Here is a 23249-nt window from a genome sequence, read left to right on the forward strand (position 1 = left end):
CTTGTAATAAAAACTTCACCCCATGTTCACTCTAGGTCTGCAATGCCTGCCTTTTCATCTGTAATCCTACTATGCACTATAAATGTTCATGTAAACAAAGTATCCTTTTGCTAGTAGATCAGTCCTATCAGAATAAACACAGATGAGAAAGTAACCTATCCATTTGACTTTGGGTGGTGAACACACAATACAGTGTACAGATGGTGTGTTATGGAACTGTGCACCTGAAACCTGTATAATTTTGTTACCAGTGTCACCCCAATAAATTCAATACAAAGGAAAGAAAAAGAAAATAAGTTCTCTAACCCTCTCATTTGGAACTGGAAGTGGAACATCTATTTATTGTTTGTCTATGAACATTTAGGCCTTAGTTTCCTCTTCTCTAAAATGAAAGACGTATATTTATTAATTCTAAAGTTCTTTCTAGTAATAAAGTATTTTGGTTTTACTCTGATAAGACACAGTTAGTTTCAGCTGTTGTTGGGGATATAAAGTGATTAGAATGTGGAGATGGAGACAGAGAGGGTTTTGGGGACTCAAAGGGAAGGAAGGGAATTGAGTGAGGTTTGAACAGGCAGATTTGGAAAAAGTCACCTTCCACATGGAAGGACTAAAAGACTGACTTGGAATGAGTCACATCCCTGGCTGGAGCTTGGGGCTCTGGAAAGGGGGAGACAGGGGAGGTCACGGGGTTGAATTGAGCACACTACCAATAGAGGTTCAGGAACATCTGCTCCTCTCGACCACACCCAGGACTCTTCTCAGGAGGCCCAATCTGAAAATACATTTTGGAATATTTGCTTGAGTAAAACATCTTCAGCTTGCTCCTGCTCCTCCCTCCCTTGTGCAGACACTGCACTGGTCTCTGAGGGGTAATTATTTAACTGTTGGACCAAGATGATCCTTTGAGCACTGATCTAAATGAAGGAACCTCCACTGACCATAAAGACATCTTTCAGGTTACAGGAAAATCAATATGTACATGTAGATGTGGGTAGATTCTATGGAAGAATGTGTGGATAGGGATGGAACACCAGGATTTTTGTGATCTTTTATTGTATGTGGTAGAAGTTATGTTTGTGCCCTTATCACCCTTGTTAAGTTGCTTTTAGCTTTCTTAAAACAATGTGGATTTCACAGCCAACAGGAAAACGCTAGTTTTGTTTGAATATAGACTATAAGGTATAATCAGTTTCAAACTCAACTGGCCCAAAATGAATCTTCACTTTTCCTTATCAAACACTCGATTTCTCCTCCAAATATTGTTATATTGCCTAGAGTCCTAAGCTTAAAACCTGCACTTATTTTCACTTCCATTCTGTTGTATTTTATGATGGAGAACATGGAGTGGAAAAGGTTAAGTGGGAGCACAAGGGAACTGCGTGAGTTGAGATGTGGTTGGAGTGGACCCATTCCCATCACCTGCCACTGGATTGGGCTGGATGCCTTGGTGCCCCATGCTTGCCTGGTGGCCATGCTTGCCACAGGAAGTCAGACATGGCAGGGGAAGGGAGAGGAGAGAAGGAGAAATGTGAGAAAGGAAAGAGGCAGAATGCAAGCCAAACTAGAATACCCATCTCACTGTGTCCACACTAGCATTGAATGTTATCAGTATTTTTTAAAGGGTAACTATGCTGACACCCACTGGCTCCTGTCTTGATATTAATTAGAATGCATTTGACTACGGGGGAGATAAACTACTCATAAAGTATGTATTTTTGTTTAATATTTCAAAGAGATTGCTCTCGCAATGAGAGTGACAAATCCTATCTGTCTCAGAAATATCTCCGCTTGAAGTTTGCAAGACCAGGAAGGAATGATGTGTGCCAGGTGTTCTGATAGATGCCACAACATACATTATCTCATTTACTCTCCAGAACAATGCTTCTAACAATAAGTTATTCCTCATTTCTACAATTTATGAGTTGCCCAAGGTAACTTCAAATTGGGCCTCACCTGTTGGGGTAACCTTTCTTCTGGATCTGGTAGAAAATCCCATAGTTAGCACCTTATGTAGTTTTCCACTTTTTTTTCTTTTAAGCTTGGGACTTGGTTCTTTGCAAATTTTGCCAAGTTTCTTGAGTCATCTCAAAGGCTTTTCATACCTGGCCAATAAAAATGAAAAATAAGAAATATTTCCACTTTCCCCACAGAAACAAGTTTGCTTGTCTGAATCACATGTAGACTGTCTCTTGTCCTCTACTTTGCTCAAGTAAACACAGTTTACACTATAGCTGGAGATCTAAAAAGAACAAAAGCACTGTTTTCTCTTACCCTTGTTTGTGTAGTATGCCAACATTAACTCTTATAATTTTTAATTTCAAGTATACATTTTTGAAATAAATTGTGTGTATAATTATCAAGCCAGTTCAACCATTTCCTATTCAGTCTATATTAACCCTATCTTAATTTTCTTTCTTTTTTAATGCATCCAAAAGTCTTTATTTACTTTTGTAACTACAGCGCCACTTTGGGCAGGTATGTGTCTGTTCTTTCTCTACAGCAGCACTTCATGGCTTTTTTTTTTAGATGATTCTCATTGGGTATCAGGGGCACTAAACTAAGAAGGAAGTTTCAGTGACCACGCTTGTTTGAGGGAATGTAAATAGAGTAGAGCCAGGTACTTAGCCTTGAGGATCTCAGATGATATGGATCCTCTTCCCAAAAAGCACATACAAATACAACATTTTTAATGAGCTTTCAGTGTACTTTAATCAGAATTAAAAAAAAAAAAAACCACACAAATACAAAAAAACACTGTTTTTAAGGGATATAATTTGCATATTTATTACTCCCTTACAAATTTTCTTAATTTGAGGTATGTGACAGCTATTCTAACCACCTCATTTAAAAAGATAAAAACAGTTGACATTGTTATTGTTTTTAAGAAGAGTTTTTTTTACATTTAAGTGAACTAAAAACTATGTGTTACACAAATCAGTATTTAAATATAAATATTTTTAGTGCTAATAGAATTTTTTTATTGATTTTAAAGAGATAGGAAGGGAGACATCAATTTGTTGTTCCATTTATTTATGCATTCATTGGTTGCTTCTTGTATGTGCCCTGACCAGAGATTGAACCTGCAATGCTGGCATATTGGGATGATGCTCTAACCAACTAAGCTACCTGGCCAGGGCTAGAATTTTTTATATAATAGATTTTCTATTAAAAGATGAGGGTAAACTAATTCATAAATGTTTTCTTTTAGATGTTGGAGATAGAAATTAAAAGGAGCTATATACTTAGCATTTATCTGGCAAATAAAATATAGCTTTGTCTTGCAAAACATTTCCCAACCCTGATTAGCATCTTGTTGCTTTGCAGGTATGGAATACACTCGTTGGTTACTATAATATATTTAATAGGGAGAACCATAAGTACAGATTTACAGGTCATGGAGGTAAGTACTTTAGATATTATGAATTATTATAATTAGTTGGAAGCCACTTTTTGTGTCATTTAGAGTTGCTAAAATTAAAATGCTTATCTGAATTATAACATTCTATGCTTCCATTGGTGCCGTCATAACTGTACATGAAATGTTTTTTAATTCTATCTTGCTCTTGAGGATTGGACATCATTCTTTCTCACCTGAATTACTTCAGTAGACTCTGGCCCAAGCTCCCTAGCCCGGGCTGGGCTTGCCTCCATCCATTCTGCACATTGCTACCAACCATTGCCCTGTTCCCAAAGCTTCAGTAGCTTATCAGTTTTTAGGAAATTTTCAAATCTTTTCATTAACACACGAAGCCCTTAATAATCTGGACCCTGCCTTACCCTCTAATTTCATTTTTGCCCAGCTCACCACTGAGTATCTGAAACCAAGAGATAGACCACCCCCAAATTCTTTTCCTCTAGCTATACTCCACCACTTACAGATTTTCTGAAATTATTAGGTTGTTTTACATTTTCTAGATTTCAGAACCCTGTCCTTGACTGGATAATTCCTAATCATCCTTTAAGACCCTGCTCCAACCACTATTCCAGGAATTTTTAATGAACCGATTTATACCTGTCCTTCCTCCATACTCCCAAATCATCCCATCATTATCTTTATTACAGCACTTACCACATTATACTGTAATCAGCGTGTGCATACGTCTACTCTATGAGGGTAAAATAAGCTCCCTGAGGACAGAGACCACATTTTAATTATAACTGTATTCTAGAATCTAACATGGGGCTTGCTGTTTCTAGCGTCTGCTTTCCTCTGGGCTGAATTTCTTCTTAGGCAGGCTTTCTTCACATGGAGGCAAACATAGGTCCAGGCTTACATGATCCTTAGCATCCTCAGTTGTAGAAAAAGGAGTACCTTTTCACCCAGCTTCAAGTTCCAGTCCTGAAGGCAGAACTCTGATTGGTCCTACTTGGCTCACATGCACGAATCACCGTGTCCAGGGCGAAGGAAATACTCTGATTGGCCTAACCTGGGTCATTTGCCCACGTTTGGAACCAGCCCCACCCAAACCACAGACACTGAGATAGGGAAGGAGTAGTTCTGGAAAGAAAAGGGAAATCCTATAACTACAAGGTAAACTGAGTGGCAAAAGCAAATGTCTACAAAAAAGCAACATACAAAGTAAAACAAGAATAAAATATAAATACAACCTCTACACACCCAGCAGCATAGATAAAATCAGAAAGATTGACAATACCAAAGGTTGGCAAAGATGTAAAGCAACTGGAACTCTTACCCTACTGGTGGGACTGTGACATGGAAACTATGGAAAACAGACAGTATCTCTAAATGTTAATTAGACACATGTGACCCAACAGTTCCACTTTAAGGTTTTGACTCAAAAGAAATGGAAACCTATGTCCACACAAATACTTGTACATGAATGTTCCTAGCGGCTTTATTCACATTAGCTAAAAACTGGAAACCACCCAAATATCCATCAATAGGTGAATGGACAAGGAAAATGCAATATATCCACACAATGGAATTCTACCCCACAATTTAAAAAAGGAACAATTCTGTGTAGCCTCATGGATGAATTTCAAGATGATTGTCCCGAGCAAAAGAAACCAGAGACTTTCTAGGAAATGCAAACTGATCCGTAGTAACAGAAGGTAAATCAGTGGTTGCCTGGGATAGAGGGAGGGATGACCTGAAAAGGGCAGGAAGAAACTTTTGTGGGCCATGGAAATGGACTGTATCTTGATTGTGGCTATGGTTTCACAGGTGTATACAGAGATCCAAACTCGACTTGTATACTTTAAAGCTTATGTATATAAATTTTATCTCAATAAAGTTGATTATAAGTAAAAAAAAAATACGTGAGTAAAAATTAACTATGGCCTGGAACTATATTAATAAAAATAGGAAGGGCCTGTGTAAATAAGAAAGGAAAATCAACTCCCTGCCCCAGCAAGTAAACAAATAAATGTTTAGGACATAAGGCCTGAAATTTGATCCTGAGCAAGAAAAAAAGAAGCAGTCAGTTATGTAGTTGTTATAAAGAGAGAGAGGAAGAACTGCTAATTCCTGAAGGAATTAGCTTTGTTTCAGTTTGGCTTGCCTGAAGATGAACTGTCAGGACCTGATTTATCAGGGATTCCCTGGATCAGAGAGTAAAGGGCACACCCAGAAATGCTGGAAAGAAGGTTTGGAATCCTGTTGAGTCTTCTAAAGTGTATCAGTTTATTTTTGTAGTTTATCTCTACAGAACCCAGTAAAATTTTATTGTTTTTCATTTTTAATTTTTATTGATTTTTAGAGAGGAAGGGGTGAGGGGGAGAGAGAGAGAGAGAAAGAGAGAGAGAAAGAGGTTGGTTGACCCCTGCATGTGCCCCAACCGTGTATGGAACCTGTCTATCACCTTTTGGTGTCTGGAATGATGCTCCAACCAACTGAACCATACTGGCTAGAGCTTGTTGTTGTTGTTTAATGAATGAAGGTTGTATAAATTTAGCAGTCTTCAAAGTTCCAAAGCTCTCTAGTCACTGATAGTTTATTTAAAACTAGAGGCCTGGTGCACAAAATTCGTGCATGGGTAGGCCCCCTAGGCCTGGCCAGTGATCAGGGCCGATCGGGGCCTTCGGCTGCCAGCCGGGACCTCCCTTCTCTAGCTGCCGGCTGCTGGCGAGGGCCTTCCTTCATTCCACGTCACCCCCTGGTGGTCAGCACACGTCACAGCAAGCAATTGAACTCCTGGTCGAACTCCTGAGGGGGCAATTTGCATATTAGCTTTTTATATAGAGAGATAATGTAAAAGTGGATTTAGCAGTGATTACATTTTTGCAATTTTGAAAACAAGTTAGCTATTGTGAATATCCTTGTCAAAAACCTACTAATGCCCAATAGTCCTCCTATAATGTATTAATTCACATGGTAATATAAAAAATAATTACTAAAAAGAGGATGAAAAGAAAGTCACATGAGTCCCTTCTCCTTCCAGACCAGCACATTTCCTATATACTTTTTGCTTCTCTTGCTCTGTTCCTTATAAACTACCCTGTTGGAGCCTGGCTGCACTCATGCTCTCAAGCACACATGAAGCCCCCCCTACAATGTCACAGACCCTACTCCCCTCCCACTCACTGCAGGTGCATGATCATATGGGGTTGTGGGGAGGTGGATTCCACTGCCTGGTAGGTATGGACAGGTGTGGAAGAGGGTGGGAGGTTCTGGTTCCTTAATCTACTTTTTCCAGAATGTTCCTTTTCTTTTACATTGTAATTAGCCTTGATAACCCTATTACTGCTCAATTTTAAGTGCATTAGGGTTTAAATGACATTTTGTGAGCACAGGTACACTGTGATCTCACATGTGCTAAGTTCTAATTTGTTGATGGAAAAATAGACTAGGAATATAAGTAATTAGTCAATTGGCATCTGGCTTGTACATAATATTGCATATGTTCCTATAGCTTAATGCTTGACTTGACTCAATGAAGGAATTTAGCCAATGGACAAATCCGCTATCTAAATATCTATAATAATAAAAGGGTAATATGCTAATTAGACCGGACATCTTCCTGGTGTCATTCTGGACATCCTTCCTTACCAAACCAGGGCTGGAGGGAAGCCATCTTGGGTCTTGGGTGCCTGTGGGCAGCCCGAGGAAAGCCAGCCTGGGCCCCAGGTGCTGGAGAGAAGCCGGTGCCAGCAGCCAGGGGAAGGAAGGACTACTCTTGCATGAATTTTTGTGCATTGGGCCTCTAGTTCTTAAATAAAGGATAACATCTATAAAGACACAGATGTTGTGTGCCAGTTTTGAGCTTTGAAAGTTGCAAAGTATTTTTTGAGATAAGAAAAGGTCTCACTCTATCTCTGTCCACAAATTTTGTCTAATAGCTGGTATGCATTCAGTAAATCTTTATTGAACACCTACTAGGTGGTTGGGGAATAGAGCAGTGAATAAAATAGATGAAGTTCCTACATCATGGAGCTTCCAGTCTACATCTGACTCTTCAGGGTAGGTGGTCTTCACACATTGCCACCCATTCCAACTGCCATTGGCCATTTGCAAAATCATGTTGCGACTTAGAGTGAACCGTCCTGTTTTGTCTAAATAAGGAGTCAGATTGCCTTGACCGTCTCTTTGTCTTTTCAGCTGCAGCAGTTTTTCAGCCCCATGTTGGAGGAGCACCAGAGGCTCGAAGTTCATGCCAAATTACAGGCAATAAAGAACGAAAATCTGACAAACAAAAACCGAAGTGCCAGGATAGCTGCATGGCTACGGAAAAACACATAATTTAGTGGCCACTTTTGGCATTTCCCCTTGTATGTTATACTGTAGTTTGCGGACTGTTTTGTCTTCCAATACTTTGTGAGTCTAGAAAACCACATGTTTTGTTATTTGTATTTCAGTCACATTTACTACTCAGCATCCTGTTCCTCCCTTGTCGTCACGCTGGCTCTGAGCTCACTGATTGCTGAGGATTTTTCCAGCACTGCTGTGTTTTGGGGGAAGATTTCACTTCAAGTTGGGCTATAAAACCACAAAATTTACTTTAAATGCCTTGTAAAAAACAAATTTACCTTAGAAAGTCTTGCTTATTCTGTTGTGAAGGCCAGTAGAATATTAAATCATTGGCTAAATGAGTACATTCTTTTCTGAAAGAAATACAGATTTGCAATACTCTAGGGTTTATTTAGTTCAACTAGAGGCCCGGTGCATGAAATTCATGCACGGGGGAGGGGTGTCCCTCAGCCTGGCCTGCAACGACACCAGCATCCCTCGCCCTAGCCCGAGGACCCTCCCCTCCCTTCCCTCCACGCAGCCGGGGTGCAGATGCTGGGCTCACATTGCTGGGGTGACACCACCAGCATCCCGCCCCTGCCACTAAGGGTGCCACCATCTTTGTGGCGGAGTGATGCTTAATTTACATATTACTCTTTTATTAGATAGGGTATTTAAAAGAATAATGAGCAAGTAACACAGCAGTGTAAAGAAGGAGAACCAGAAGAATAATACCCCCTAGAAATCAGAAAAGCAAGTTTTAAAAAGAAGGAACAGGCAATTTTATGAGCCGTGTGATCTGCCCTAAAAGAAGGAAATGTGTCTTGTGCCTCTTCCTCTCTCCCCAGAGTACCTAGGCATTGTGCCACACTTTACTTACTGGCTACTGAATGTATGATGTCACAAAAAGACCCTGGATCACAGGGTCCTAAAGTACCTTTAGGCTTGCTGTGTGGAGGCCAGATTGGAGAGGAAGGCTCTGCCTTGAAGCTCTTGACTGTATTTTCCTGTGGGAATGGATATTCTTTTAGCCAAAGTTTATGAGCAAAAATAATATGTCAACAGACAATAGCAATTATGGGCTAATCTTCAGCACAAAGGGAGATGGTCAAATAAAGAGAAATGAAACTAACAGGCTAACCAGAATATACTCTTCACAGCTTTGCACTCAGGGGATTAGTTTGAAATGTGGTTTCATTTGGCCAAATTCAAACTACTTATAGTTTGGACAACTTTAAACATTTTCATCAGTCACAATGTATGGAATTAGATTAGTTTTATTATCCCTGATAAAACCAGGACAGCTAAGGCCTACTCTAGAGTTTGTGTATATCTGATTTAATACTGTGCTTTAATTTTGATTTTGTAGAATGGGGATTAAACTACAAATCTCCTATCTACCTCAGAGCGATATTGTAAAAACTAAGGAATATGTCAATGAAAGGTCTTTAAATATCTAGAGTAATAAAAGTGTAATATGCTAATTAGATCAGATGTCCTTCCGGATGACCTTCCAGACAAAGCCGTGGTGGCAGGGGCCAAGGCAGAGGCAGCTGCCATGATGTAGGGGGCCAAGCCCCTTGCACGAATTTTGTGCATCGGGCCTCTAATGTTATATAAACTCAAGACAGTGTGATTTAAGATTTTATTCCCTATTTCTTATATAAGTTAATGCAGCCACAAATTAAAATGTTATACAAAAATTCACTTGCATATTTGCTTCATAAGAAGATGCTCCCTGAGTGTGAGTGGAGGCTATAAGACAACCATGAGGACAAACCAATGCACATTCTACTCAGATTTGACCATGGGTCACAGCTCAGAAAATTTTTCCTTGAAATTTAGAAATTTAAAATTAAAGCAATAAAATATCCCCATGTTTTCACATCGTTGTGTATGAGATATCTTATGTTTCCTTAAGCATTCTTTCTATATTTCCTTTTTTCCCCCTCTGATCATCAATCTCATCTTTTGATAACCATGTCACATGTCTTCTCAAGTGCTTTTCTCTTCCTCCTCCTTCTCTCCTCCACTTCCAGCTCTTCCCTCTCTCCCTCGGACTTCTCTGTCTTCCTTCCTTTCCAGTGACCTTGGCCTGGTTAACCTTGTCCTCTGTCCTTGGTCTTCCTACCCTACTGTGTTCTCATTCCACCAAGGGCAGTTGGAGGCTGACACTCGGGGCCCCAGCAGGCTCTGATACCTGTTGTTGGGTGATGCCAAATACTGCCTGATCCTACCAAGAAGCACAAGCACTGCCTGATTCAGACCATCTGCTAAAAATTCACATCCCATCTTAGCCTCTGTGGTAATTAAATAGTGCTGGAAGTGTTTATCCAAAGTCAAATGCTCAAGTATTTGGTTAATAGTCCTTCCTCTAAATAGGAAAAGGAATTTTGAATAATGTAAATTGTTTTCTGGTTTGAATAAAGCCAGTTACTTTTATAAGAATTACATTTTATTATATTGTACCTAATAATTGTATAAAAAGAAGTAATTATGAATTTATTATTGTGACAGCAGTAAGCCAGGGAATTAAACTGAGCCAGATTTATCTAAATGGTATAAATACTTTATTAACAAATAAGCCATCTTATCTATTAGCACCCCAACTATAAATAGTTTTTTCTTTATACTGTTCATCCTAAGAAAAGTTAACAAGATGTACAATGTACTCATGATTTTTTTTTCAATCTGGTAATTAGAAATTAAAGTTTTCCTCACAATCTCATGCATCTTTTCTGCTCAAACACATTCAATGACTTTAAGTGAAAGAACAAATGCCTTAGTCTTGAAGACTGGAGATCCTCTATAATTCAAACCCTGAGGCCAGTCTGTCTGTACAGTAAATCCATTCTGAGGAACAAATGAAAAAGCAAAATAAGATGAGATTTAGAAGGGAGCTCTACTTGATTACTTTTCCCGTTTACCCCAATAAATGCTATCTTTATTTCATCCAAGCTTTAGCGAATAAATATATCCAAAGCAAAGTCTTAAGGGTGCTTATAACTAAATATAACTGGCGCCTCCACAAATAATTGTGTAGCAGTCAGCAGCATTTGAAACCACACATATATTGCCTCCAGCTTGATCTTCTCTCTAATTCAACAAAATTCAGCAAAGATATTCATTAAAATGCATACGAGTTATTTGGACTCTTCCTTTTCCCTTTCTTTCAAAAGAGTCAGTCCTAAAGGTGAGGCAGGGCAAGGTAGGCTTCTACAGCAGTGCTGGCCTGTGGCCTGGAATGAGGTGGAAAAGCTTGAGTGGGGCAAAGAGGGAGTCCACATTGTGGGAGCAGCTTGGCACCGGCTGTCAGAGCGAAGAAGAGTCAGTGGGTGACATCGTGCAGAGAGGCAGCTTATGACATGAAGGGTCAGAGCCAAACAGGGTAAGAAGGACCTCTATGCAGGGAAGCCGCAAGCAAGAGCAGTCAAAGCCCAAATGCTGAGAAGAGAAGATCTAGACCAGGGGTGGGGTGGCCCAGCATGAAATATTAGAGACTGAAGATGGTGAGGGGGGCATCCATATGGGGTGAGGGAGAGGCAGAGATGGGAGCTTGGCTACCACAGGGTTATGAAGCCAACAAGGAAATATATGAGATAATAGAATCCAGGTTTTCTCTCTGTGGAAGAGAGTTGCAGATATTCAAAAGGAAAAAAACAAAACACTAGGACAAACCCTTTGTTTTTGGATTAGAATTGGAGGTATTGATGTGAACAGATCTCACAGTTCTCAATACATGAATAGATTATACATATAAATGTAAATGTGTTTATAGACTTATCTTGCTCTTTCTCTGTATAGATATGTAATTATAGTTATAAATATATAGAAATATGGATAGGAATACAGATGTAGATATATAGATATAGATTTATAGATATAGAAATATAGCTATATAGATATAGATGATATAGATATAGAGCTAGGTATTCAACTGATAGAGCCTGGGAGCAGTAACATGTTAATAACAATGAGCACCATTAGTGTCCAGATCTTGGCTTCTAAATGCCATATTCTGCTAAGAGAACCAGGGTTTCTTGGAGAAATGGATGATTTCAAGGCTGAGGACAATTTGAGATAGAATATCATTTTGTACTAAAAGATAAGGAATTGCTAAAAGAATGTTGAGGACATATCAAAGGCACAAAAGCCAGTTTAAAGGGAGCCCTCACTAATCAAATATTGGAGAATTTGAGTATTGTAATAAAGACAGTAATGGAATAAAACAGGGATTCATGAATCTATACTTATATGTCTAAGTAATGAATAAATTGAAATTTTGATGAGGAAAAGAATATATACATAATTGCAAAATACTGATAAATTGTAAAGGGAAAGTAATTTACAGTGGGAAAACTGGCAGATGTACTTTAATCAATAGATCAATGTGAACATTGTCACAGTGGGATAAATAAAAAATTTGTTCCACTTAATAAAACAAAATGACAAAAATACAGCATCACTTTTTGTTATATCCCAGATGAATCTGCATAACATGAACCTAATCATGAGGAAACATAAGACAAACTCAAATTAAGTTACATGCCACAAAATATCCTTCAAAAGTGTCAAGGTTATGAAAGTCAAAGGAAGATGGAAGACCACTTTAGAATGAAAGAGATGAAAGATACATGGCAACAAAATGTAATGTGATTCTGAACTGGATTCTTTTGCTATAAATGACATTATTGGGACAACTGGAAAAATTTGAATGAATTCTGAGGATTAGATACTAGAAATGCATCAGTGTTAACTTTCTGACTTTTATGGTTGTGTTGTATTTATGTAGGAAAAAAATCCCTGTTGTAGGAAATCCACATCAAGGGGTGAATGGGGCATCAGGTGTGACAACTAAATATTAATGATGCAGAAAAATATATTTTTATTATAATTCTAACTTCTCTATAAATTTTTAATTATATAAATTACATTTAAAAATAAATAAAAGCCGAAACTGGTTTGGCTCAGTGGATAGAGCATCAGCCTACGGACTGAAAGATCCCGGGTTTGATTCCGGTCAAGGGCATGTACCTTGGTTGTGGGCACATCCCCAGTAGGAGATGTGCAGGAGGCAGCTGATCGTTGTCTCTCTCTCATCGATGTTTCTGACTATCTCTCTCTCTTCCTCTCTGTAAAAAATCAATAAAATATATTTTAAAAAATAAAAAATTTTTTTTTAGAACTGCAACGCATTTTTTTCAAATATTTTTTTTAATGTCAAACTTGTTAAGGGTCATAGCCACAGTCCTGAAGGTATCTATTAAGCATTTCAGTAAGCACAAAGTGAAGGCACAGGTTGTCCCAAAAAAACTTAATTTCTTGTTTCAGTCAATAGTTTCCATCTTAAATCAAAGGGACTAAAATATTAAAAGATATTATTCAAAATTAGCAGAGCTACAAAATGTAAAATAAATGTAAATAAATTTTTTGAATAAAGTTTATTTGAAACTTGTATGTAAGTTTGTAGCATTTATGCTTCTGAAGTTTTTAAAACTGAACTATGTCTTTTGAAAAAAATCTATATACACAAGGATAAATGTAACCTTGAAAAGTCACTATGGCAACAACTTGACTTAAGCTATGCAGAGTAATGTCTAAACAATAATTGACTTAAGCTATGCAGAGTAATACCTAAATGATATATTTCACACGACTAGTAATAAATGGTACATAAGTCTCAAAGTTGTATAGTATGTATTCTTTACTACTATCTTGATTTATCAAAAATTCTTTGCTAAGGCCCTGGCCAGGTGACTGGGTTGGTTGGACCATAGAAGAGTAGAGAAGAGATGTGGTCGGTAGGAAATCACTACTACCTGTTTAGTACCCTCTACATAGGATGTACTGAGCTATGTGCCACTTTATCTCATCCTCAAAATAACTCTATAAGACAGTGAATCCACTAAGATCCAGCCAGAAAAATAGAATGTAGGCCATTTTTGTTTGTTTGTTTTACCAAAGAGATTTTAATGTTAGGGATTTGTATAACAGCTATTAGAGAAGTGAAAATGCAAAAGAAAACCCCTAAGTTATAGTGCAGGAAGTAGTTCTCTTCTTTAGGGCTGGAGGATAAAGGGCAAAGGTTGGAGTTACTAGAATGTAGGAGCTTGGATTAGACAGCACACGAGTTCCTGTTTAGTTTGGTCCACCCAGATGTCCACATTCCAAACCTCAGGGTCTCCTCTCCAATCAGTGCCCTAACTCTCACGGTGGAACCTTAGCAAGCCTGCGAATTCAACTTGCATTGTAATGACGCATCCTACAGAGCAGCTACAAGAAATATGAGATTTGGTGAGAACAGCCTTTGAAGGTCTTTGGCTCTTTATCACTTGAGTCAGCAATTTCCAACCAGCATGCCTCAGCAGGCAAACTGGTGTGCCACAAGAATTTTTAAAACATGCAATACCTGACTATTTAGTCTGGGGCACTGACCTCTTTTCCCTTAGGTTGTCAAAAAAAAAAAAAAAAAAAAAAGACAACAGCCAACACAAAAATAGCCATCTGGTATGCATAAATCAAAATTATACCTATTTTTTGTGTCAGATCGGCAAAAAAAAAAAAAGATATATTTTTGGTGTGCCACAGAATTTTGGTAATTAGTTTATGTGTGCCGATGAAACAGGTTAAAAATCGCTGACTTGAGCTGATAATTTTCTTCCTGTAAATTACCCAGCACATTCAGAAATAGCCATTCATTCCATATCCTCGCTGTCACCCTGGTTAAACACAACAGCCCCTGCGCCCCAGAAGCCACGTGCTTCGGTAGATACCTCACTGTAATCAAACACAGGTGATTACCTGATTCACCGTGGTGGCATTAGGGGGTGAGCACTGGGTCCAAGGACAGGGCATGGTCAGATCTGACCTTGAGATTCTTTTTCCTGAGAGTCTGCTGGCACCAGTCAGGAAAACAGAAACCGGATCAGCTTTTTTTGATTTACAGAACCTAATATATAGCATTGGTATGTACAGAACTGAAAAAGGCAAAAGAGTAACACTGAGCTAACACCAAGATAGGAGCTGCAAGGAATAGCTAGCACGCCTAGGGCTGGGGCAACAAGGAGAAGGGATGGGGTTATCTGGGATCCAGAGCTGGTGCTGCTGCCTTAGTAGCTCAGAGAAAGGGTCCGGCAGAGCTGGGATCCAGACCTTGAGGAGGGGAACGGCTTGGCTGGGGCGGGTGTTCTAGGAACTCAGATGACGGCCTCTTGGTGCTGGACCCGGACCTCTGAGGCGGTGGCTCTGCCAGGTGCTGGTTTCTGTGGGTGGCTCACTAGGCTGGGCCTGGGAGATGGGGCCTGGGGTGGGGACGGTGAATCCTGAGAACCGGAACCCAACAGCACCAAGTCAGTAATAAGAATCTCTGCAGAGGAGATGCTGAGAGAAACCGGAAGCCAACAGGGGAGAGCCAGCCTCTCCCTCCGCTAGTCTTCCGGGTCCCTCAGCGCCCCCTGGAGCTAAAGCGCCGTGCGGTTTGCGGAGGACAAAAGGGTGGGTTTGGAACCGAGAGAGCGGCTTACTACCCGACTCCGGTCAGTATAACCGGCCAGATTTAAGACCCAATCTGTTTACTGCGCCATTTACTTTGGGTTTTTCTCTGACCTGTTAAATTAGGACACGTCAAGACACTGTTATATACCGAGAAATCTCAGGTGAAAGCTGGATCCACACCATCTGTGGACCAGAAATACCGGGTGTCAAGTAAAATTTATCAGGCAGAACTTCATGTAGATGTAACTATCCAAACAAAACTTTTTAAGAGTGAGTTTTAAAAGAGACTTAAATTTGGACTTGTATTGAAAAGAAACGAGGTGAATTTATTTAAATAGGTTGTATCTACTTTGCAAACATTACGTAGAGAGATTTTATAAATTACTTTTCTTTTTTTTGCGAACTTCTTTAACTAGCTTCATGCTATCAAATCACCATTTGTATGGTTTATAATTGCATTTAAAAGTTATAGACTAGCCCTGGCCAATGTGCTCAGTGGATAGAGCGACGGCCTGCGGACTGAAGAGTCCAGGTTGGATTCCGGTCAAGGGCACATGCCCAGCGGCTCAATCCCCAGTAGGGGGCGTGCAGGAGGCGGCGATCGATGATTCCTTCTCATCATTGATGTTTCTATCTCTATCTCTCTCTCTCCCTCTCCCTTCCTCTCTGAAATCAGTAAAGATATATTTATAAAAAAATTATAGACTGTACAGGAAGTACAGTCTGAGGACATTTTGATATAAGTAAACTTTATTGGTATAAATAAGACCCAATAATATGCTTATATTACTCAACTAAATGCTGACTTCCTATAGTTTCATAAACCACATACATAAAAAGGATGGAAGTGAATCCAAAGTTTAAGATATCAGAAACTTAATTCAATATAAATTCTAAATGTTGTAAATTTTGTGAAAAGTATTGGTGTCATTGTTATTGATGCATTTTAAATGGCCTTATTGAATTGTACCTTAAAACCAATTAACAATTTTTATTTGCTTTTTATGTAGTTTTTCATTTCACATGGGAAGCTCTTCTCTGAGCATCTCTTTAATCAGTAGTAAAGTGACCGTACTACACTGCATTAGAAGTTTTCTCTAGGGCTTCTTGGGAGTATTTTGTAGATTCTGTAGATGTTGATTCTGTCAGCCACCAAAGAAGCAGGGGTGGGAGTTTGAATAAAGAGAAGGCCCACCATGGGTCTTGTCCCCAACTCCCGCTTCTATAGGATGGTTCCAGTTTTGTTGTTTTCATATATTGTGATTTATTTAGAGAAAAATATAAAAAACAAATTTGAAAACTGATGGGCAATATGATTTTCAAAGCCCTTTCTTGGTACAACAGTACATTGACATCTAGCGCCCATTCCTCAAGATTCTTTTACACAAATCATCTTGCTCTGTAGCCTCTGTAGTTCCCACACATTCCTTATGGAAAGACCCCTAATTTACCTCTGAAGTGACGCACTTTTGACTACAGAAGAGGTCAAACAAATTATATTTAACTAGAGGCCCAGTGCAGGAATTTGTGCACAGGTGGGGTCCGACCGGCTTGGCCCCAACCGGGGCAAATTGGGGCTGGGCCTGTCAGGAGGAGGAGAAGGTGGGAGGTTGGCTGACTGCCCGCCCCATAGGGGCCGCTCAGGGCCAGGCCGGCTGTGGGGAGGGGCCGGGGGCGATTGGCTGGCGGGCCCCACCCCCAATTGGGGTGGGGGAGCCGATTAGGGGCCAGTGGCCTGGGGGAGGGGCCATGGGTGGTTGGCCAGTGGCCCTGCCCTGATTGGAGTCGGTGGGGACAAATGGGGGTTGAGGTGACTGGGGGGAGGGGACCTATGGGGTGGTGGGGGCCCATCGGGGGTGGGGCCAGCCCGGGGGAGGGGCTGCAGAAGGTTTGCCAACTGGCCCCGCCCACTCTTGGGGTATGGGGGGCCATCAGGTGTGGGGCCAGCGGGGGGGGGGGGGGGGAGGGGCTGCAGGAGGTTGGCTGCTGGTCCTGCCCCCTATTGGGGTGGGGGGGCAATCTGGGGTGGGGTTAGCCAGGGGGAGGGGCTGCAGGCCAATGGGGTGGTGGGGGGCCCATCGGGGACAGGGCCAGCTGGGGGGAGGGGCTGCAGGAGGTTGGCTGGCCTGCCCTGCCCCCTATTGGGGTGGGGGGTGATCAGGGATGGGGTCAGCCGGCGGAGGGGCTGATCGGGGGTGGGGCTGGCTGGGGGGAAGGGCCGTGGGGGGGTTGGCTGGCTGGCCCCACCCCCTGATCTGACCGGGTGGCTGGCCGTAGTGGACATCATAGCGACTGGTTGTTCCGGTCATTATGGCATTCTGGTTGCTGGCTTTTTATATATATAGATGGACATGAAAATTCCGTTTTGATTGATTCTTGGTCACCTAGAAACATACCATCCACATGGCATTCTTGAACTAATAAGGGTTATTCTTTTAAAATGTGTTTAATTCTGGATTGGGTTTTTGCACCATCTGCTGGACATATTTGTTTTGTACATACTGTGAGAGAACTGTACATTTATTCTCAGATGTATGTTTAAAATATTTATTAATATTTTTAAACATGTAAAGGATATGTTTATTACAGGAAATGGTAAGATAAGAAATAATAAAGGATAAGACAAAAATCCAGAGATACCTATTATTAAGATCTAATGGTTTTATTTTCATGCACACAAGAATATGTTATCTTTCAGCTTTGATTTGTGTTTTTTTGTAATTTTTATTGAATTTCTTGGGGTGACATTGGTTAATAAAGTTATGTAGATTTTAGCCTCTGGCTGGTATAGTTCAGTTGATTGGAGCATCATCCCTTGCAACAGAAAGTTGCAGGTTACATTCCCAGTCAGGGCACATACACAGGTTGCAGGTTCGATCCCTAGTTGGGGTACATTCAGTATAGATGTATCCCTCTCCCATCTATGTTTCTCTCTGTCTCCCTTCCTCCCTCTCTAAATCAATAAAAAATTATATAAGTTTCAGGTGTACAATTCTGTAATACATTATCTATATAATGTATTGTGTGTTCACCACCTCAAGTCAAGTATCTTCCAATCACCACTGTTCTTCCCTTTACCCACTTCTACCTTCTTTCCCTCTGGTAATCACCAGACTGCTGTCTGTGTCTATGTATGTGTTTTTTTTAAACTTAATCCCTTCACTTTTTCTACCCAGCCCCCACAACCCTCCTCCACTCTGACAGCTGTCAGTCTGTTCTATCTATCTATGAGTCTGTTTCTATTTTGTTTGTTAGTTTATTTTGTTCATTAGATTCCACATTAATCTAGTGAAATCATATGATATTTGATTTTCTCTGTCTGGCTTATTTCACTTAGCATAATATTGTCTGTGTCCATCCATGCTGTCTTAAAGGTAATATTTCCTTCTTTTTTATGACTGAGTAGTATTCCATTGTGTAATTGTACACCGGTTTTTTATCCACTCATCTACTAATGGGCACTTGAGCTGTTTCCAAATCTTGGCTATTATAAATAATGGTTCAATGAACATAGGGTGCATATTTTCTTTTGAATTAGCGTTTCAGGTGTCTTTGTATATATACTCAGAAGTGGAATTGCTGGGTCATGAGGCAATTCCATTTTTAATTTTTTGAGGTAGCTCCATATTGTTTTCCACAGTGGCAACACCAATCTGCATTCCCACCAACAGTAAAGCAAGGATTCCCTTTTCTCCACAACCTTGCCAATACTTACTGTTTGTTGATTCATTGATGAGAGCCATTTTGACAGATGTGAGGTGATATTTCATTGTGGTTTTAATTTGCATTTCTCTGATGATTAGTGATATTGAACATCTTTTCATAAGGCTATTGATTATCTTTGTTTCCCCCTTGCCCAAAGAGATATATCAGAAAAAAATATTGCTACAAGATATATCCAAGATTTTACTGCCTGTGTTTTCTTCCAGAATTTTTATGGTTTCAAGTCTTACCATTTAAGTCTCTAATCCATTTTGAGTTTATTTTTGTATATGGTATAAGAATGTTAGAAGGTGGTGTAGTTTCATTTTTTTGCACATGTCTGTTAATTTTCCCAACAACATTTATTGAATATTTTAGGTTCTTGCCTCCTTTGTTGAATATTAATTGACCCCAGAGGTGAGGTTTATTTCTGGGCTCTATTCTATTCCATTGATCTATGTGTTTGTTTTTATGCCAGCACCATGCTGTTTTGATTACCATGGCCTTGTAGTAAGTACACTTTAATAGCATGATTCCTCCAACTTTGTTCTTCTTTCTCAAGATTGTGGTGGCAATTCTGGGTATTTTGTGGTTCCATATAAAGTTTTGGAATATTTGTTCTAGTTCTGTGAAATACACCATTAGTATCTTTAAATTTTTAAAAAATATGTTTTTATTGACTGCAGAGAGAGGAAGGGAGAGGGAGAGAGAAAGATAGAAACATCAATGATAAAAGAGAATTATCAATTGTTTGCCTCCCGCATGCCCCCTTTTGGGATCTAGCTCGCAACCCAGGCATGTGCCCTGATGAGAATCAAACTGTGACCTCTGGTTTATGGGTTGACAGTCAACCACTGAGCCACACTGGTTAGGCCACCATTGGACTAGTAAATTTAGTGAGGTATTATTAACTTTGAAAAATACTCTTTCATTTTTTAAAAAATATATTTTATTGATTTTTTACAGAGAGGAAGGGAGTGGGATAGAGAGAAACATCGATGACAGAGAAACATCGATCAGCTGCCTCCTGCACACCCCCTACTGGGGATGTGCCTGCAACCAAGGTACATGCCCTTGACCAGAATCGAACCTGGGATCCTTGAGTCCGCCGGCTGACGCTCTATCCACTGAGCCAAACCGGTTAGGGCTACTCTTTCATTTTTAAAGATTAAATTGATATCTTTTTAAAAACATGGTGTAAAGTTCTTGTGAAGATTTGCCAGTTAAACACCAATTAGTTTCAAAAGCCATTAGATTTTGCTTGAGAAACTTGGAAATAATACAGGATAATTATTTTATATGACTTATTTTCTTTTTTAAATTAAAGAATTAAGAAGAAATAGCTTTCTATTCTGTGATGCACTATTATTTCTCAGCACTTTAGTTTTTTAAGTGTTCAGTTGGGACTTCTCTTGGTTTTTAAGAGGATCACTGCCCTTGCATTGGACCTTGATATGTTTGTTTTTTTCTGTAGCATCTTGTGTGGTTAGATCAGTGACGAGTACTTTTTTTCTGTTGATTGTATAAGAACAAAGCCAGACATTGGACAAAAATGTATTTTTGTAAAGTTTGATTTACTGTGGAAAGTGTAGTAGGAATTTTACCTGCTTTGAGGTTTATCAGTCCTTAATTGGCAAGATAGAATTGACAACCCTTAAATGGAAAATTTTTGAGAAGCAAAACATATGGTGTAATCTCAAAAATATAGCAGTTGCATAATGGATATAGCATTCAGGTCAAATATACTTAATTCTGGTATCACCTTAAGGTTTCACATCATTGCCAGATGCGTTGCAAGCTCTGTTTTTGTTTCCTTTCCTTTGTCTTTGCAGCAAAAGTAATTAGGAATGAAATGGCGGTTTTTACCCTATAATTCACAAATGAACGGATGGGTATTAACTTGTAGTAGAGTGGTTTTAATGACTCACAGCATAATATCTGAGTCCTAGTGGTAGAGGACAATGGTTAGAGCATTGTAATTTAGAGATTAATATGTCTTAGACAATTTATGAACATGGTTTAGTTCTCTCTTAGGACAATAGTTTTTTCTTAAGTGCTTTTTTATTTTAAATACATGTAGATATTTAAGCAACTTGCCAAGCTATATATATATATATATATACACACATACACACACACACATTATATATACTTTACAGTGAAGTATAAAAATAGCCAGAGGCAGTTTGGTGTTAATATTAGTTGAACACTTGAAGTTGATACATGAGACTGAGCAGTAGAGTCAAAACGTAAATTCTAGATTCATTTCTTAGTGCAAATGCAAAATGAGTGAGCAGATGAATTATGACTTCCTGATTTCATCTAATTTTAGAGTAGACTCGTGTTGGAAGAGAGAGTTAACAATGTTTACATCTATACCCTCCCCCCAAAAAACCCCCTCTGTTTCCTCACCTTTCCTCCTCTTGGCCAATATTATTAAAGTGTTAAATTATAGAAGCACCTTGGGGGCCTGTGACTTTTTCCCTAGAGAGTTCTATGGTTTCTCAGCAAAACAAAGGAAACAAAGCAGTACAGTTTCTCTTTTTTCCAGTATTCCTTCCTTCTTTTTCATCCAACTTAAAGGTATGTGGACTTTCTCCTTACCACCTATTGCTTCAGCTTGACAAGGCAACTCTCATTGAGAAGTAGGGAGTAAGAGAACTGTGGAAGTTTATAATTAGAAAGGCACTTCTTTTTCAACGATGCATTTAAACTTGATTCTCTCTGAGGCTGGTAGAGAAAGAAGCAGCAAAAGCAAGCCACTGAATGTTGACTGTGAATATATATTGCCATATTAATGTGTTGTAGTTAAGAGTGGAAGAAAATTGGTGTTCTTTTGTTGCAGTGTGGACTGAATTAAAAATGAAAGAAAAAAAGAGCATAAAAGGGCCTTAGAGACCTGAAAAAAGCCTCCACACTTGAAATTTGGGATGAGTGGTTTTGAAGTATTTTTGTCAAGATAATGCTGACTGTATTTATCATGATAATGCAGAAAATGGCCCAAATCTTCTGGTCTCATAAGAGTTTTCTTCCTTCCCTTTGCTTTCCATTGATGGGGCCGAGTAAACAGACAGGTTTCTGCGTGTTAGGATCCTTAAGATTGCAAGGAAGAATTTTAATGTATGATTCAAGAGATCCAAATTATAAATAAGTTGTGAATAGAGAGGCTCTCATGGATGCTGATCTGTAACTGACTCAGATGGGCTCTTCAGGGGATGTGGTTTCAGAGCAGTACCAGATTGCAGAATTCCCGCATTAGCAAAAGCAACATCTCTCATTGTGTTCCACAGCTTCTCAAATCCTCTGCTGAGTGCACTTTTAAATTATTTTAAAAATATATTTGTATTCACATTATTTTATATTGAGCCACAGAAGTGTGTGTGTGTGTGTGTGTGTGTGTGTGTGTGTGTGTTGGAATATATAGCAATAAAAGTGCCTTTAGGAAAATTTATGTACAGTATTGTAAAGCAAGTTGCTAATCAAGCATTAACATTGCTTATCTAAAACCACTCTCAACTGGCTTAGATCAAAAGTATGTTTCATTCTTAGGAGAAATGGTGATGGAGATTTTATTAAAGGTTGTTGAGCAGTTTTTTGTGACTTTGAAAACAGCTGAATCAACTGGGAGGGAGCAGCAAGGGAATGACTTAATTGATCACCTGCACAGCAGGTGTTTCTCTCCACCAAATATGATCCTGCTGGGATTTGATTTACCTGTCAGTTATCCCAGTGACCTGCCATTTTAGCGAGTATAGAAACCAAGGCCACAGACAGAATGAGATTAAAATAGCTTGAGTCTACTGTGATTGCTTTTAATGAATACTTTTTTATTAAGTTACCACTATATTGCCCATATGAATGTTCTCTGTCAGTGTCCATGTGTATGTCTTTTACTTCTAAGTGTTTTCTGGGGGGTGTCTTACACATAGTGTCTCTGAATAAACCTATTTATCTGCACTGAATGAAATTGGAGGCCTTTTGAGCTAGAGTTTAAATTAAACACTTTTCTTGCTTTGGAAATTTGCTAGAGTCCTTAGGGATAAAGTAGAAAAAATACTTTGTCTATATTTTGCAAGGCACAATCAGCTTAACAAAATTCAACTGTCCGGTGCTGGGGCATCCTACAGATAAGTGTAGTGATGAAAGTTTGAGTCATTTGCCTGCATTTCCCTTGATGACCTGTGCCTCAGAGGGGGGCAGTAAGATGGAGATCTGGACCCAGTGGTATTTCTATAAGACCCACTTCCTAAGGCCTCCATAGAGTAAGCAACATGCCAGGGTGTGTAGATTCTGAGGTTTAAAGGTAAACATAATTTACTATGATGGCTCCTATGAATAAACCAACTACTTCATCCGATGCTCA

General features: G+C 39.4%; 1 protein-coding gene across 1 annotated transcript in view; it reads left to right on the forward strand.

Moving 5' to 3' along the window:
- Positions 1-13083, forward strand: part of LVRN (laeverin) — a 62151-nt gene extending 49068 nt beyond the window's left edge. Inside the window, exons 19-20 of the mRNA XM_070412501.1 lie at positions 3328-3403; positions 7562-13083. Of these exons, the coding sequence (XP_070268602.1) occupies positions 3328-3403; positions 7562-7702 (217 nt within the window). The 3' untranslated portion in view covers positions 7703-13083. The remainder of the gene's footprint in view (positions 1-3327; positions 3404-7561) is intronic.
- The last annotated feature ends 10166 nt before the right edge of the window (positions 13084-23249 follow it).

This window comes from Myotis yumanensis, unplaced genomic scaffold (assembly GCF_028538775.1).
Source record: "Myotis yumanensis isolate MYYU_CA2020_CCGP unplaced genomic scaffold, mMyoYum1.0.hap1 SCAF_4, whole genome shotgun sequence".
NCBI classification, from domain to species: domain Eukaryota; kingdom Metazoa; phylum Chordata; class Mammalia; order Chiroptera; family Vespertilionidae; genus Myotis; species Myotis yumanensis.